Source organism: Penicillium chrysogenum (genome assembly GCF_028827035.1).
Source record: "Penicillium chrysogenum strain IBT 35668 chromosome Unknown utg000002l_segment0_segment0, whole genome shotgun sequence".
Taxonomy (NCBI): Eukaryota; Fungi; Ascomycota; class Eurotiomycetes; order Eurotiales; family Aspergillaceae; genus Penicillium; species Penicillium chrysogenum.
The window spans coordinates 6,543,384-6,559,055 of NW_026622750.1; the positions used below are offsets into that span (position 1 = coordinate 6,543,384).

The 15,672-nt window shown below is 48.3% G+C and overlaps 9 protein-coding genes across 9 annotated transcripts; 6 read left to right on the plus strand and 3 right to left on the minus strand.

Annotated features, from left to right (window-relative positions):
• Positions 1–382: 382 nt before the first annotated feature.
• Positions 383–847, plus strand: N7489_005711 (uncharacterized protein; the record flags this gene model as incomplete). Its single annotated transcript, XM_056711463.1, has 2 exons — positions 383–502; positions 563–847. 2 exons carry the CDS (start codon positions 383–385, stop codon positions 845–847), a joined length of 405 nt encoding a protein of 134 aa, XP_056569884.1.
• A 253-nt stretch (positions 848–1,100) lies between these two features.
• N7489_005712 (uncharacterized protein) lies at positions 1,101–1,461 on the plus strand (the record flags this gene model as incomplete). Its single annotated transcript, XM_056711464.1, has 2 exons — positions 1,101–1,114; positions 1,137–1,461. 2 exons carry the CDS (start codon positions 1,101–1,103, stop codon positions 1,459–1,461), a joined length of 339 nt encoding a protein of 112 aa, XP_056569885.1.
• Positions 1,462–1,501: 40 nt separating this feature from the next.
• N7489_005713 (uncharacterized protein) lies at positions 1,502–2,032 on the plus strand (the record flags this gene model as incomplete). Its single annotated transcript, XM_056711465.1, has 2 exons — positions 1,502–1,612; positions 1,634–2,032. 2 exons carry the CDS (start codon positions 1,502–1,504, stop codon positions 2,030–2,032), a joined length of 510 nt encoding a protein of 169 aa, XP_056569886.1.
• Positions 2,033–3,098: 1,066 nt separating this feature from the next.
• Positions 3,099–3,392, plus strand: N7489_005714 (uncharacterized protein; the record flags this gene model as incomplete). Its single annotated transcript, XM_056711466.1, has 2 exons — positions 3,099–3,182; positions 3,282–3,392. 2 exons carry the CDS (start codon positions 3,099–3,101, stop codon positions 3,390–3,392), a joined length of 195 nt encoding a protein of 64 aa, XP_056569887.1.
• A 401-nt stretch (positions 3,393–3,793) lies between these two features.
• Positions 3,794–4,093, plus strand: N7489_005715 (uncharacterized protein; the record flags this gene model as incomplete). Its single annotated transcript, XM_056711467.1, has 1 exon — positions 3,794–4,093. The coding sequence occupies one exon, from the start codon at positions 3,794–3,796 to the stop codon at positions 4,091–4,093; it is 300 nt and encodes a 99-aa protein (XP_056569888.1).
• An 829-nt stretch (positions 4,094–4,922) lies between these two features.
• On the minus strand, positions 4,923–6,057 carry N7489_005716 (uncharacterized protein; the record flags this gene model as incomplete). Its single annotated transcript, XM_056711468.1, has 4 exons — positions 4,923–4,951; positions 5,013–5,225; positions 5,831–5,944; positions 5,994–6,057. 4 exons carry the CDS (start codon positions 6,055–6,057, stop codon positions 4,923–4,925), a joined length of 420 nt encoding a protein of 139 aa, XP_056569889.1.
• Positions 6,058–6,876: 819 nt separating this feature from the next.
• N7489_005717 (uncharacterized protein) lies at positions 6,877–7,223 on the plus strand (the record flags this gene model as incomplete). Its single annotated transcript, XM_056711469.1, has 2 exons — positions 6,877–7,023; positions 7,110–7,223. 2 exons carry the CDS (start codon positions 6,877–6,879, stop codon positions 7,221–7,223), a joined length of 261 nt encoding a protein of 86 aa, XP_056569890.1.
• Positions 7,224–7,416: 193 nt separating this feature from the next.
• On the minus strand, positions 7,417–7,998 carry N7489_005718 (uncharacterized protein; the record flags this gene model as incomplete). The annotated part of the gene is made up of 2 exons (XM_056711470.1): positions 7,417–7,735; positions 7,892–7,998. 2 exons carry the CDS (start codon positions 7,996–7,998, stop codon positions 7,417–7,419), a joined length of 426 nt encoding a protein of 141 aa, XP_056569891.1.
• A 1,805-nt stretch (positions 7,999–9,803) lies between these two features.
• Positions 9,804–11,610, minus strand: N7489_005719 (putative pH signal transduction protein PalI; the record flags this gene model as incomplete). Its single annotated transcript, XM_056711471.1, has 4 exons — positions 9,804–9,808; positions 9,864–10,063; positions 10,123–11,368; positions 11,421–11,610. 4 exons carry the CDS (start codon positions 11,608–11,610, stop codon positions 9,804–9,806), a joined length of 1,641 nt encoding a protein of 546 aa, XP_056569892.1.
• Positions 11,611–15,672: the final 4,062 nt, after the last annotated feature.

A 15,672-nucleotide genomic window follows, 5' to 3' on the forward strand; every position in this document is an offset into this window, starting at 1 on the left:
CAGCTCGAATTTTACATGACGTTCTAGTTTGACGTGAATTGAGGGTCAATATGCCTCTAACTACATGAAGATATCAAAGGCAACTTAGGCATATCTATGTCGTTTTGTCTCAAAACCATCTTAACTTAGTCTCACCGTTTATGTTCGTCGTCTCCTTATGGAACCCTCAACTACATGCGTCTATATATAATTGTCAACTCTCTCACTTTGTCCTTGCTTTTTCATCAGAATCGTTTTTCACCCACAACTACGCATCAGTGTTATATAATATACTGCCCGCAATCGTACACCTCGTCGATTCACTAGTATATAGTATCCCCTTCCATTTTCTCTTCTTCCAACTACCACATTACCCATCCACAACCACAAAAGGTACCCAGACATGACTTCCTTAGCCCGTGGGGAACATCTGGAACGAGACAATAAGCTAATGTTGGTTATTTTACAGGTTGAACATAACTCACACTCCTTCATCAATCGAATCCCGTCACACCGCTGCCATGTAAGTTTTACTCTTCCATCTACCGAATCGACTCTGCTAATCCCTTCACAATTTCACTAGAACTCCCGTCGCGTCGCCTACCGTCACTGGCTACTTCGCCGTGCGCCTATTCCCGATGATCTTATGTCGAACGGAACGCCAGAGAGGTTTGCCGAGATGTCATTGTCGCGCCATAAATCAACCGGCACAGATGACCGCGTCCACTTTTGGTACGGGGCGATCAGGGCCTTTCGGTCAAGTGTGGAAAGGATTGCCACTGGTGGAGTTTGGCTGGGCTTCCATGACGATATTGCTGCTATCATCGGACGGTACCCTGCTTCTATGATCCCTGCAGATGCGCGTTAAGAAGTCTAGGGATGGGAGACTACGTCTGGGAACTTATGCTCGGCCGGTCTGACCTTTATGCATTGTCTACTTTGCTTTCTTTATTTGCTTCATTAAGTAGGAACGTCGCGGTTTTACCTTTTTTTTTTATTGGGTCAGTGTTTGTTTATATATTATATAGTGTAAGGTGTTTATCGTAGGCAGATATAGAAGTGTTATTGGATTAGGACTAGTACGAACTCTTTAATGAAGGATCAATGGGATTGTCATATAGATGTCGAATCGAGAGTCAGATACACCCCATTCCCAGAGCCCTGTCGAAGGCCAAGCTAACAAACGAATGCAAAGTGGCCGAACCCCGACCTATTCCAGTCCCTAGCAGTCTGCAACTAGGAGAGCTAACGCACCTTCGATACCGGGCGTTGCAGAGAGAGGCAGAACGCCGTCGGGTCCATGCGTTTGTCGATAGGGCCATTGCCGATTTGGAAGCGGCTATGGTAGGGATTCCCGACTCGGTCATTACACGGTGGAGGGGACGCTGGGAGCGCCTCGGGGCACGAAGATTGCACCGTATTGATGAAGAACAGGAGGAAGACGCTGAAGTATTACAGCAGATCTGGAGCCAAATCGTTTAGGTAATAACATGCAGTCTGGTTCGCGGTAGAGGCCTCATTCATGGTCCCCACAATCACTGCGCACACTAAGGTGCTCCAAGCTGGGAAGTCGATGACGGTCCAACACCACAAGCTGCGCCCGGAGGAGATGGCTGAGTACCAGACTTGGATCGTGAAGATCTCCTCTCTTTAGACCGCCAGGAAAGTTCTCGCCGATGCCGCTTATTGGGTTCAAATGATTAAGCGGGAAATTAACCGCTTGAACCAGGAGATTGGAAGAGCTGAGGAGGTTGTGCTCACGCATGTGCGTCATTATCAGCAGAAGGTCGGAACCAAGGAGCACAAGGAGGCCCCTGAGAACCGTAATCGCAAGCGTCGCGGCATGCCCGCCCTGGGTGCACCGACTGATCTTGGCGGTATGACTGGATCTGGTCGTGAAGCTAGACGCCAGCGGATTGATGTTGGTCCGATGGGTGGGGACAAGCCTGGTTTTCATGGTGCTATGCAGGGAGCTCGATCCCCGGAATATGCTCCAATCAGCCCACCGATGGGGTTCGATCCGATGGACATGGCCATGGGGGACCCCATCTAGGGGAGCCCAGTGTCGCCGGACTGGTGGGATCCGCTAATAATCAGGCTGTCGACATTGGGAGCCTTGCACCAAGGGGTGTTAACAGCGGAGATGGAACCGAAATCGGCCAGCAAGGTGCGGGTCCGTTTTGGGTCAAACGAGTGCACAGAAGGTTCGCTATGGATCCTGTGTTCATCTACAAGCCTGCAGTACTTATTCACTTGTTGTTTTCTTTGCGCTTTGCCTGGTCAGTGGAGCTTCAAGATTAGTCTTTTGGACGCCTAACAAGTGGGAAGTGACTGGTTCAGGCCTATTGGTGCTAGACGATGGCCGATTCGAGGAGCTGGCACAGCTACGGCCTCGAGACTTCTAGCGAGAGGAGCCACGTGCACGCATCGGAGAGTTCGTGGCGCAATCCGTTGCTGCAGCAGTTCAGTATAAACCAGGCCATATTCTTATGGATAAGAATGCACTTTTTGTAATCGACCTTTGGTCTCCATTCCATCAGCGAACGTATAGATGTTAGGAAATCCAAAAGAATTTCCTGTAGAAGCGTAAGCTTGCATTAGATTTCCTTTGTTCTAAAGTGTATATAGATATCCACAATTCTCAATTTCTTTTTACTTTTGTTTGAATTCATTCTTGTATTGGTGTTCTATTGGGTCTCAGTTTGCTATCAATCAAGACTTCTATATACCCACTATAACTAAGTCCTAATTCAGTCAAGGCCAAATGGCTGATATTTTGCTCTCGATATTGCTTAAGCATCAGTTCCGTTTTTAAAGGCGAAGGTTGCACTTTCCTCGTGAAAGACGCAGTCCCATGAGTTCCTACTTACCTTTACTCTTTCTTCTCCCAACAAGCTCGCCGGATATCCGGATTCCCCAAGACCTCTCATTCTCTCAGGTAAAATCCATTAGCTTATGATAAGGGCTTGTGAGTGGACAGAAGGCTGACTACCACCAATTTTATGTAGGTTGAGATCTTGCAACAGCATTAGACTCACAATCGAAGTGAGATACAACCCCTCGGTTCTTCTTACCTAATTCCACATCAAGTCCACGGGTTCCATGTTGACAAGGAAGAGATGGACCAAGGGGAGCCCATTCAGGCCTTTACAGACCAGGAAGTCGAGGAGCTTACCCTTCTACGGCTCGGCGACCTCACACCCGTGCACCAATTGTGCAAGAAGCACAGTGGCTCCTTTATTGCCATCTGCTTTTAGACTGGATGGACCAGTACGTATTATCACCTCGATTATCTTCTACAGTTAATGTACTACGCCTTGGAAGAAGGTTGGGCTGTCCTGTTGAACCTCATTGATTCACTTCGGACTCAGGAAGAATGGGACCACGAGCTACTCGCCCTGTGGCAGGAATGAAGGTGGAAGGATGGACTCACCTCTCTCTTCCTTTGGTTGGAATGTATTCTGCATCTGCAGTTTCACAGGTCAATTGCTAATACCGTTTGATTTCCTTGCCTCTATTTTTTACTATAGTCTAAGGGTTAGTCTTTCCGTTTAAGGTGACGATTGCACTTTCCCCGTGAAAATATCAAAGCAGGATGGCTATTTAAGATCGATCCTTCTCACCCTCACTCTTTCTTCTCAACCCACCACCCCCGAAACCTTCCAGGTAAGATTCATGCCTCATGTCCGGGTCTTGGAAGCAGACAAATGCTGACCATTACTGGTTGTTTGTAGGAGCGATAAAACAAAACAGTGAGATACAACCCCCTGCTTCTCCATGGATAACCCCATATCTAACACAAAGCTGGCAATAGATGGCGGACAACCGCCCAATACCCACCCTAGCCGACGAAGAACTCGAGGGTTTGACCCGAGCACGGGTCAGATTCGCCCAGCGACGCTGGATTCGTTCACTAATTGTGCGCGAAGGCCAGGCAATCCTTGACTGGGATATCTTCCTAAGTCAACTAAACCAGTACTTGCTGCCAACACAGTACCTACAATATGTCCGGGATCTCCTTGGCCGCCGCTGGATGACCCTGCTGGATGTCCTGGAGCAAGTACGTCTTCAAGAGGACCGCGATAATGCAACGATGGGATGGTGGCAGGAGTAGAATGCCGGAAGAAAACCCCATGGGTCGCAGATATTCGGCAGCTCCCCTACCTTTCCACGGGGGCTTGGGTCTTCTTCGTGACGCTGCGGTCCCCTTACGGTTCCAAGCCAAACCACCCTGACAGCTCAAAGACAAATCACACATTCTGCATTGTTACCTTTGTCATACACACCTCCATACGTTTTAGGGCTATTACATGGGGACTGATACTTAATCCCGACTCTGTAGTCAGACGTTTTCAAAGCATTAGTTGGCTACCTGTCTAGAAAATCTCTTCTTACTCTCACTTGACTGTCAGTTCTCACTTACTATGTGAACTTCAGATACCCAGACTAATACTAGACATATAATTCCGACTCAAAGAGCACTAGAAAAGCCGTTATTCCTCGGTGTACCATACAACCCGAAGCAGGTTTTAATGGTGCGATCAAGGAATTGCCATGTCAACTAACACTATATCTGGTCGTTACATCCTTATCGTTGTTCGTCCAGGAGCCAGACCTGTTGACCGATCGAGGTACGACACTTCCCTCTTTCATCATACAGTACGCAGGTTGGATGAATCTTGGAACATTCAATGATATGAACCTAGTGTCGCCCATACCTGTAAAGATAACACAAATAATTGTCCTGCTTAGGGCTACAGAACTCCGCTTCGGTCCGATAGATTACACTGAGCTCAGAGCTTTACTAATGGAAGATGAGGATAAACCAATCTATGGATTCATGAATGCATACCATCGGCAATCGTAGAAATATCGAGAACGGATGGAGAAGCGCGGAACTGCCCAATGTAGGCAGACTAGACAGGTCCCTACTTTCACCATGCTCAACCGACCTGGTTCCAGATCTCCTTCTCTTTGGCGACGTCAGTCTCTTGTTCTTTTTCGATGTCTCTCAAGTCTTGGTAGAGCCACACCAAGTCTTGCTCTATCCCCCTGCAGCTGTTCGCGGTAAAACCAATGGAAATGGAGACCAGATGCTGTCATGGCTGCCTTCTCATCCAGAAGGCGTGCAATCTCCTGATGGATTGTCTTAGTATCACGAACGCGGCGACGTGCCCGTTCATTCAACTTCTCGAGCTCTTTCAGTTGCTCGTCGCTTGGCGACGGGATGGGCCGAGTGTCGCCCACTTTATACGTGTTAGCTTTGTTTGAAACGCGGGATCGGAGTGTATCTCACTGGTCAAGGATGGGTCTTGTATGTAGGAGGTGGTTGTGATGGATAATCCGTACTGCAGCCATATCTGTAATTAGCTCATTGTTCTGTCCAAGGCCTTGGTTATAGGCTAAGGGGTCATACTTTTATGGTTGTGATTGTTGGTCGTAGTGGGTGTGCGAGTTGTTGAAGAGATCGAAATTCGAAGTCCTGGGTAGCGTCTTAAATAGCAAGCAGGGACAATATCACCAGGGAGTCTCGATTGTCATTATAAGATAATCATAACAATATAAGTGCAGCTTACACAAACAATCATTCCACGTAGACAGGCAGCGATATCCCACCAATAAACCCATCAATACCCCCCCATCTATTCTGAACTAGTGACAATATAAGGCCATATCACAGTAAGCCTTAACTAGTATAGAAGTTATATTTCCGAGAGAATTTCCATTAAAATCGAGAGTAAAGTGAGAGTAGAGTCAGAACTCGCAGTGCCTAGAAAGCTATTGCCTGTACAACAATTTAATTGATTCGTGACAACATGCTAAAGCAGGTCCCTATTTCTGTACTTCTAACCAATCTGGCTCCAAATTCGCTCCTCTTCGATAGCATCAATTGCTTCTTCCTCCTGAATCTCAAACAACATGTTGTTGAGGAGCTCCAACGGAGGAATGGGCCGGGTGCCGCCCACTTTATGGTGTTAGCTTTGTTTGAAACGCGGGATCGGAGTGTATCTCACTGGTCAAGGATGGGTCTCGTATGTAGAGGAGGTGGTTATGATGGATAATTCGTACTGCAGTCATATCTATAATTAGTTCTTTATTCTGTCTAAGGCCTTAGTTATAGGTTAAGGGGTCATACTTCGATGGTGTGACTGTTGATTGTAGTGGGTGTGCAAGTTGTTGAAGAAATCGAAATTCAAAGTCCTGGGTAGCGTCTTCATTCAATAGCAATTAGGGACAATATCATCGTTGCAGCCAGGCAGCGATATCAACCAATAGCCCATCGATACCTCTATCTATTCTGAACTAGTGCCAATGTAAGGCCATATCACAGCAAGCCTTAACTGGCATGGAATTTATATTTCAGAGAGAGCTGGTACAACAAGAGAGAATGATCTCAATGAAAATTGAGAGTAAAGTGAAAACCCGCAGTGCCTAGCAAGCTATTGCCTATACAACAATTGATATACAGAATATAGGCTGGAGCAGTGGATCTCGCAGCGCCTCCGACAGACCAAGCGATCATGCTTGCAGGACTACCATACACCGAGTCCAAATTCCGATAGCCTTAGACGTGTTATGAATTGCCTCGAAGCCCATCTGGTCGACGATCTCAAGGCCGGGTTGCTGATTGGCAGTTCGAAACGGTGATTTTCCTTTTCGTTCTCCCACCCTTGGTCATCTGGATCCGTTGCACCCTGTTTATTTCCCCGTTGGCTTTGTCCCATTCATACCTATCTAGCGTTATCTGGGCCCTTTCTCGATTCAACTTGAGGGCCAAGGCGATGTTCGAGTTGCCTCGCTCTGGATCCAACCAATAGGTAGCGTCGGCCTTAAGTTTGGGTTGCGATTCCGAGACCCCAACTTCTAGGACGATGGTCAGCCTACGGCACCGACGTCATGGGCCCCGAAGGCTTCCTGCTGGATTTCGCGAACGCCGTCGCAGTGATCGACTCGTGCGACCGTTGCACCTTTCCGATTGCGCTCTATGCCAAAGCTGAAGCTGACCACATTGATCGTCACCGTCCACGACGCCGCGCTGTGAACGTGCGACCAGGATGAAGACCTCCCTACCTACCGACAGTGATTTTATCTTTAACCCGACAGTCGACCGCGCTGACATCCCCTGCCAGATGGTGGATGCTTGTTTCACCCCGGTCCATGCCTATAACACCACTACATCTCCGGTTACGACTACCAGACGTGCGAGGATTGGTTACCTGAAGGAACTCAAACACTGTAACTAGAGCGAACCTGAGATCTGCATCGGGTAATATATGAGACTGACTTCAGAGCTCTACTAGTAGAAGACAATGATAAACGGACTTATAAATGTAGTAATACAAAGTACTCTCGTTGAATACTACCTAGGTATCGAATTCGATAAATTGCTTAGTGATAAGATGCTTAAGTGCCCTGGAGGTCCCTATTTCTGTATGTCTAACCCATCTGGCTCCAAATGCGCTCCTCTTCGATGGCGTCCATTTCTTCTTCGTTTAGGACATCAATCAACACGTCGTTGAGACGCTCCAGCTGTCCAACCATTTGGTTAAGTTGGCGCTGGGTGGCGTAGTCAAACTGGTTCACGGCCATGATTTGTTCTTTGGCATCTAGGATGCGGGTTTCTTCTTTTGCAATCTTGTTTCGCTGCCGAGAGCGGCGGTGTGCACGCTCCGTTAGGCTTGTCAGCCTCTCGAGCTGGGCATCGTTAGGTGAAGGAATGGGCCGGGTGTCGCCCACTTTATATATGTTAGTGATACTCGAAGCGTGAGGGTTAGAATGATCTCACTGATTGGAGAGTAGTAGGTTTGGGAGTGTCGAGAAGTGTTAGTGGTGTTTAACAGGTGCTGTAGTAATATTGGTAGTTAGCTTATTGTTTTATCTGAGATCCTGGTTATAGGCGAAGGGGTCATACCTTCCCGGTTGTATGTAGTTCTTGGTCGTAGTAGGTATGCAAGAGTGGTTGGAGAAATTGAAATTGAAAGCTCTGGGTAGGGCCTTTAAATAGCACTCAGGGACCATATGGTCGTGGAGTCCTATTGTCATCTACGAGGTGAATAGAATAATGCTGGTGCAGCCTGTACAATCAATGCCTCCCAGGCAGTGATTGCCATCACCTATCTGATCAAACCTAGTGATAATGTGATCTCAGAGCTGCCTTGATTGATATTGAAGTTATATCTCAGAGAGAGCTGAAAGGACAATGATCTCAATGAAAAATATGGGCAAAGTGGGAATCGGCGGTGCCTAGCCAGTCATCCCCTATACCACAATTGATAATACAGTATCAGCCTGTCAAAACAGGTTTATGAATTCCTTCTCTATCGACTCATCAACGGAGCAAGGACCCGCACCTGCTCGTCCTCTTCATCGGCAGAGACATTGTGCTTCTGCTTGCCGTCAGTCAAACCAAGGAGTGCCCATTCAAGGTAGCCGGAACTCGAACTCCCCTACGTGGATCCTTGGAACATGGTTTATCATCTTGCGTCCCTCGCAGAAGAGCGGATCGTGATGTTGCTGCGTTCTTGCGAATAAGCACTGAGCGGGCATGCAACCTGATCACGCTGGATCTCACAGCTCACGATCAATGGGATCGCGGAGTCATTGCATTCCGGTCAATTTCGGTCGACGAAGAAGAAACTGAAATGCGATTCGAGTTTCATTGGCTTCCTTTCCGAAGCGCCACCATCGCTAGGAATGGCTGAATGCCACCTGCCGCAGTCCGAGACAGGATCTAGGAACTCCACCGTCCAAGAGCCCCGGGAGAGTTAATTACTTTTTCGATATGGAAAATCGGGAAGTAATTAGCCCAGGGCATGTCTTCACGGTGAGACCTAACGACAAGGAGAAACAACCATTGCCTTCGATGGAATTTTTGGAGCTGAGATGGCATCTCTCCCGCATTGCTGCGATGCAGGGAGGACGTCGCCCTGCTCTTAAGCTCATTTTCCTTTCTTCTGTGACAGTGCCCTAAGGATGTACGGCGGTACGCTACCTCCTCACTAACTCACAAGCAAGAGCTGGGCTGATGGTTCTGTTTTCCGTTGGTTGAATGAAATATCATGACTACCACCGCTCTTCCAGCCCTCGTAAGGAGATTATGGGTGTAATGGTAGAAACACCTAAGAACTGGAGCATAACATCTAGAAGATATGTCCAGGGTAGGGGTTCCATATAACTAGTCGATTTTAGTGGTGCAATGGTAGACCAAGCCTCTTTTCCAGCGAGCTAAGCAGGATGGCGATCAGAGGAAGATACAACATCACGATTGCCGTCATGGCACGGGTCTTGCAATGTTCGGAGAGAAGTCTCAAACTTATGGGATCAGCAAAGAAAGTTCTTACGTCTCATATTGAGAAAAGCCACATGTACCGGAGAATAGAATGTATGTGGATTTTGGTACAATAAAATTGACAGTCCACTCAGTGGAAGAAGTAGAATGTAGAAGAGAGATCAAATCGAAAGCAGGATCAAGTGCTTTTGATCTCAGATAAAGCCAGAGATCTTGAAAATCGGTTTCTGTACATCGTACCCGCCTGTTGCTATACATCAAAGTTCAGGCACAGCACGACTCAGCAGTGAAAAAGAAACACTCGTCCTCAACGCCTATGTTTCGTGGCGGATGTTCGAGCACAAGATGAAATGTCGAATTCTCGCCCCAAGAGAGGTGCTTTCTGGAGGAATGTGACGAAAAAAGACACCATAACTCCATGTAATAATCGAAATTTAGCCAGAGAAGTGAAGAAAAGTAAAGGGTATCGCAAAGCGTGGACGAGGTGGAAGAATCGTGTCAAGCGTGATTGACACCTGGAAGCCAATAGATCTCATTAAACTAGAAGGAAGTCAGCAAGGCTCCGTCAAGACGTGTGGTATGTGACAGTACGCACAGCGAGCAGCTCCAGGCGTCAGAGAGGAGGGGATTGTAGAGTCGGTGGGAGGTGATGGTCGACGAGCAAAACGGGGATCCACATCTTCATAGTAAGTGGGACCGTTGTTGTTAGGATGTTGCGGGGATTGCCCCGGCGGCCGTGGGGACACAGTACGAGGATCGGCTGCACCCCAGCCCGAGCGAGGAGGAATGTACGAACTAAACATGGAAGGTTAGCGGTGAAATTTACAGACGGTATTTGTAACATTTGTTCTTACCCAGGTCGGCTGTACATGCTCGTCGGGCTTTCAGGGACAGCGCCGTTACTTTCGGCTGAGAGCGCTTGTGGTACGCTAGTCATTGGTTGAGTCGACTCATGGATATCGTACTGCGGCCGAGGTTGCGGAGTCATCTCAATGGCTTGGCCTACCGTCTCCGGTGACACGGCCATGCCAATGGGCCCGGGGGATGGCTGGCGCATCTGACCGGGTGGCCCATAACCATAAGGGTCATCCATGGGAGGGGACACGGATCGACCGTATGAGTCAAAACCGCGATTGGGCCCGTCTGGGCCGTGGCCATAGCCGTCTGGTCCTCGATACGGCATCATTCCACCGCGGCCTCCACGGCCTGGCGTTGGCCCCATGTAGCCACCACGTGCGCCAGGGGAAGGGCCGCGAGGAGGTCCCATGTAGGGTCCTCCACGACCACCCCGGGGAGGATATCCACCCCGACCGCGTCCATTGAAGCCAGGCGGCGCTCCTCCTCTTCGGGAACCCATACTGCCATCGGAATATTGGGGGCGAATCCGCGGATCGGAAGGGTTTCGTGACATAGGACCAGCGCCGTACGGGCCCGAGCCCTGAGGCGGGGCATTACCGAATTGATCAGGAGCGCGATAGGGGCCACCGCGATGGTCTGGGGGTGCTGGGATATCGCTCATGGGAGTCCGTGAGTTGAGAGGAGTTCGGTCATCATCACTGTCGCGCGTTTCCGTGTGGAAGGTGGCGAATGTGGGGGCAGAGTCGGAGTTGAGAGAGTCCGACATAAAGGCTTCCTTAGGTTCGACAGGAGCCGGAACAGGGGGCGCAATCGCAGCCGCCGCGGCATTCTGTCGGTTGTAATAGTTCTCTCCGCTCATCTCCGAATTTTCTGCGATCCGGCGCTTCCTTGCCTTCCTGCTCACAAGGGTTCGGCGCATGGCACAGGTGACCACTCCGCAAGAGGTGAGGATGATGGTCGCGACCAGCACGATCCAACCACCCCATCCTAGATGTGGCACAAAGAGCAAAATATCGACGAGGAACGCGAGGAGTGTCACGAGGAGTGTTGGCAGTAACAAGATGAGCAGTGTCAGCAGGAAGCGCGGCGAGTGGGACGGCGCATGGAAGTGGGCAGCGATAGCCAGGCAGAGGCAGATGAGGGTCAGGAGGGCGGCGACTGGATGGACGATGAGGATTGAGGATAGTGACTTTCGAGGACCGGCAGGAAGATTGAAATCGTCGCCGGTGTTACTGATATCATCTGCATGAAATTTAGCCGAGGGCAGGCAGAGGGACGCAGGGGAGAGACTTACTGCTGGTGTATCCCACATGGATATTGGTACAGGTACCCCCTTTACAATATCCAAAGACACCATAATCAACATCTTTGAAAGTTGCTAGAGGAATTCCCTTAACAATAGGAGTTGAAAGACAGGAGAGGAGCAAAAGCACAAAGGCGATCAGCAGCAAGATGCTGAGGGGTGTCGCAGGCTTAAGCAACATGGTGAGGGGAGACCCTGTAACCTGTCTGATTCCAGGCCAAAGGGGAAATTATAGAAACAAAATAAGCGATTATTTGGCCTAATGGCACACGCGACGCAGGAGATGAGGTTCTAACACCGCATTGGCAGGGGACATCTGAACCTGAGATCGAAACAAAAGCTTTCTGGGGCAAAGTAGGAAAGAAAAAGAAGCAAATGAGGGGAAAAGCCAAGGATTTAAGAAAAGGAAAATTAAAAGATCAAAAGAATCAAAAGATCAAAGAATTAAAGGAATGACAAGATCGCAGATAAGCCATTGGAGGAGAATCCGTGGAGAGGGAGGTTTGGATTTTTTTGGCCTCAGGCATCAGTCAGATGACCCTTTATTTCTACGTGCCATCTCTACCAAATCGACATTCCTCTTATCATTTCTCTATTATATGAAGCTTTTCTCTCTTCTCTTGGCCTCCAATTTCAATTCCCCTTCTCAACGTGCGAATGTGAGGCTAAAGGTAATATGCCCTGCACGGTTCCCCTCTCCGGAATGCCGGGGTTAATTGGCGCAGAGTCGTTCTGCCTTTTCATTCGCTGTGCTCGGGTCAAGTGCTGCATTGGGACTAGTTGCCAAGCCCAAGGAAGCGTGGGCACGAGAACAACCGTGGAAATCTCGAAATATCCACCTTGGTACACATGATCATTGGCTTCCAAGGTTGTCTCTTGGAATCAAACAATACTTTTCCTCTGCCGTGCTGGATTGGGTCTTGAGTTTGATACCAAGTGACTGAAGCTCATTGCTGCTTCAGATTGAGGCCTTCAAAGAGCTAAGAAACGTACTACGTCCTCTGCACATGGTTTCAGAAGCCTCATCTTGTTAATGGTGAAACGAGATCTGCGTTTCTGAAATATTTCCATATGACATCCAGAAGTCATATGTTGTGAGCCATCAAATGAAAAACACCCTTCAAACGCACCTCGCAATCTCGCCAGACACGCTTTGATCCACACTAACGCGGCACAGCACTTTCTCGTTTCAGTCAGAATGATTGGCCCCAGGAAACGCTTGGACCCGGACTCTCGCACCGTTGGAGGCCCACAGTCCCGCCAATCTTGGATATGAAACGGCCAGTCTCCACTTCGAACGGCCAACCCGATTCTCAGACTTTATGCCATTTGCTCCAGACCAGATAAGGTTAATCGTCTTTGTTCATGACCAGGTGATATTCTTCTGTTGGTGCAAGGTACTGCACAGGCTGTCTCCGACCGCCGTCGATATCTTCAAATCATTAAGCTTAAACCTGTCATCCATGGGCCAATAGCTTCCTGGTAGGGTTTCACTAGCCCATCACAGTTGTGTCACCACTTGCAACCCGGGCACACCACTACGCCATTCAACCCCTGGGAAACTGATTGCGAGAATCAGGAGATGTCTATCAATGGCGATGTTTATCGCTGCTAGTCCTGCTGAGCTCGTAATTCAACGGAACTTTGTTCATATCATTCTCCGGAAAGGATTGTACAAAAGCTACGGGAATCTGCTGTTACACATAGTGGTGAAGTTGCACCCCTTTCTTACGTGGTTATACAAAATGGCATGAACGCTTTGTTTAATTTCCAAGTTCGGGAGTGACCTACTCACAAGTGTTAGCAAAATTATCTTTTATATGTGCTAATATTTTATGACCTCTTCTTTTATCTTCCTATCTCATTACAACGGTAGTCAGCCTACTGTTTCGGGGACATTGGAGCTACACAGGTCGTACAGTGTCTGGGTAACCCATCATGTGAATCACGGCAAGGAATCGGCAAGTTAGGTGTATAACTAGCTATCATTCCCGAATGTGACAGGTTTATGCAAAACCTGTTTGACTGAAAGCCTTGACCCAGGCATAAGTTGAACCTCCAAGCGTAAGTTGAGTTAAGTTGAGCCTGTCAAGACCTTCAGACCCAGAAGACTGATTTGGTAAACTGGTCGCTTCAAGGTCGTTCTTATCATATATCAAGATACTAGCGGATATTTTCTCTCTCCCCGCAACACCATGCGCTGCCTGTGGAGGTTGTTCAGTTGGCCTAAACGGCAGAAATATGAGGACGAGGACGTTCAACTGCCATTGGAGACTTTTGACAGAGTAACTCTGCTGCAGTCATTGCAGACCCCTGGGTCCGGCGAGATCCAGGATAGGCGGCCGACGTCGGGTTTCCAAGAGCGCTATGTCAGAGTTGGAATTGGAGGTGCTGGCAATATGCGCAAGTCCTGCTTCCCTTTCCTGCCTGATGATCAGGTTTCGACTCTGCTATATTTGCCTCATACTGACATGGCATGTGTCAACAGAGTACTCTCCCATAATGGACGAGAAATAAGAATCATTTCGCATTAAATGGCATTGGGATTGGGCACCAGGAATATACATAAAAGAATGGTATATGAGCACCAAACACCGAGTCGTGGAGCGTAGCGAGGCCGTTTCTGGTTCCAATGTTGTAGCTATAATAGAATAAAAGGATATGTGAGTGTTGCTATCTCCCCGGACTTTAGTCAACGATTTTCCAATGGAATTAGAAGGATAGCAGACTTTGGATACAAGTTGAAAACCAGCCCACAACTGTGAGCTACAAGTAGGTGCGCATATCATGAACACAATCGTATGCACCCCGGCCTATTTGGTGAGACTACAGTACGTAGGCTCAGGGAAGCAGATGGGAGAGAATTGTATTGCGAGGAAAGGGAAGCGAGCTCCCACAACTATCTAACTATATACGAGGGGTTGATGCCTGCAACACGCACCCGTAAGGCTCACCCCGAAGCAGAAACCATGACCAGCACTATTAATTCTATATTTCTGGCTATCATAGTGAAAGCTGCTGCTTTTGTCGGTTTTCAATTGGTGTATTTCCTCTGTTTTTGTTGTTTTTGAAAGCTGTTTTTCCGATGTAAATTTCAATGCTTCTTCTCACTGTGCATCATGTAATCCCTCATTTTCTCAAACTGTTCTCTTCCCAGTGGCTTCGGCAGTGTATCTACGATATTCTCCGCACTTGCGATCAATGTGTGAGAGATAATGCCGGTTCGGACTGCATGTCTGACAAAGTGATATCTTGCTTCCAGCCACTTCTTTGCTTTCGCAAAGTTATCCTTTTTCATGATCGTATACGCGTTATCACTGTCAGTGTAGATAGTGATAGGTAGGCCCTGTTCCTGACGGATACCTATTTGCATCATGATCTTGTGAAGCCACATGGCTTCCCGAACTGCACTATCTAGTGCGACGTATTCGGCTGAAGTGCTGCTTCTAGCCACGATTTCTTCTTTCCTGGAATTACAACTGATTGGTAATCCCGCATAGAAGAAAATTTAAGCTTCTGTGTTCTTGCCGTCTTCACAGTCCTGGTATGAAGCATCGACGTAGCAACTGGACCGTCGCTTGCCTTCCCCAGTAGGATACCGAGATTCATTGTTCCTTTTAGGTATCGAATCAGTTGCTTTATTGTATTAATGTCTTCCTGGCGCGGTGCTAAGGTGCGGCGCTGGAGTTTGTTCACGGCGAGCGCAATTTCCGGTCTGGATTTGCCTGCTAACCAGCCCATTTTGCCAATGTCCTCGACAAATGCGGAAACTTCTGATTTTGGCACTGATGGTTCATCATATGCCCATGATCCCACATGGACCCACAACAATTGTCCCGCATTGTGGCAGGTAGAAAGTATCTGCTTGAGTGCGTATAAATCCCATAGAGATGAGCACATCATCAAGCAGGCGATACCATTCTCGGGGGCTTTGTTTAAGCCAGTAAATAGTCTGCTCGAGCTGGATACTCCTCTTTCTACCCTTCAGGAAGCTCAATTTCAATTGGCTCCTTTAGCTCTGCATACAGGAATGCAGCCATAATGTCAACGTGGTGTAAAAGCCAGCCTTCCGATGCAGCAATATCGGTTAAAGTCTTGAATGACATAGGCTTTGCAACAACTGCGTACACTCCATGAAAATCTAGATCTTTGATCTGTCCACGCTGGGTCTGGCTAATGTAACCACCCATACGCTCTGCTACACCGTTTGGTTCCGGTGTGTAGGCAGGTGTAAGCTCAGAAG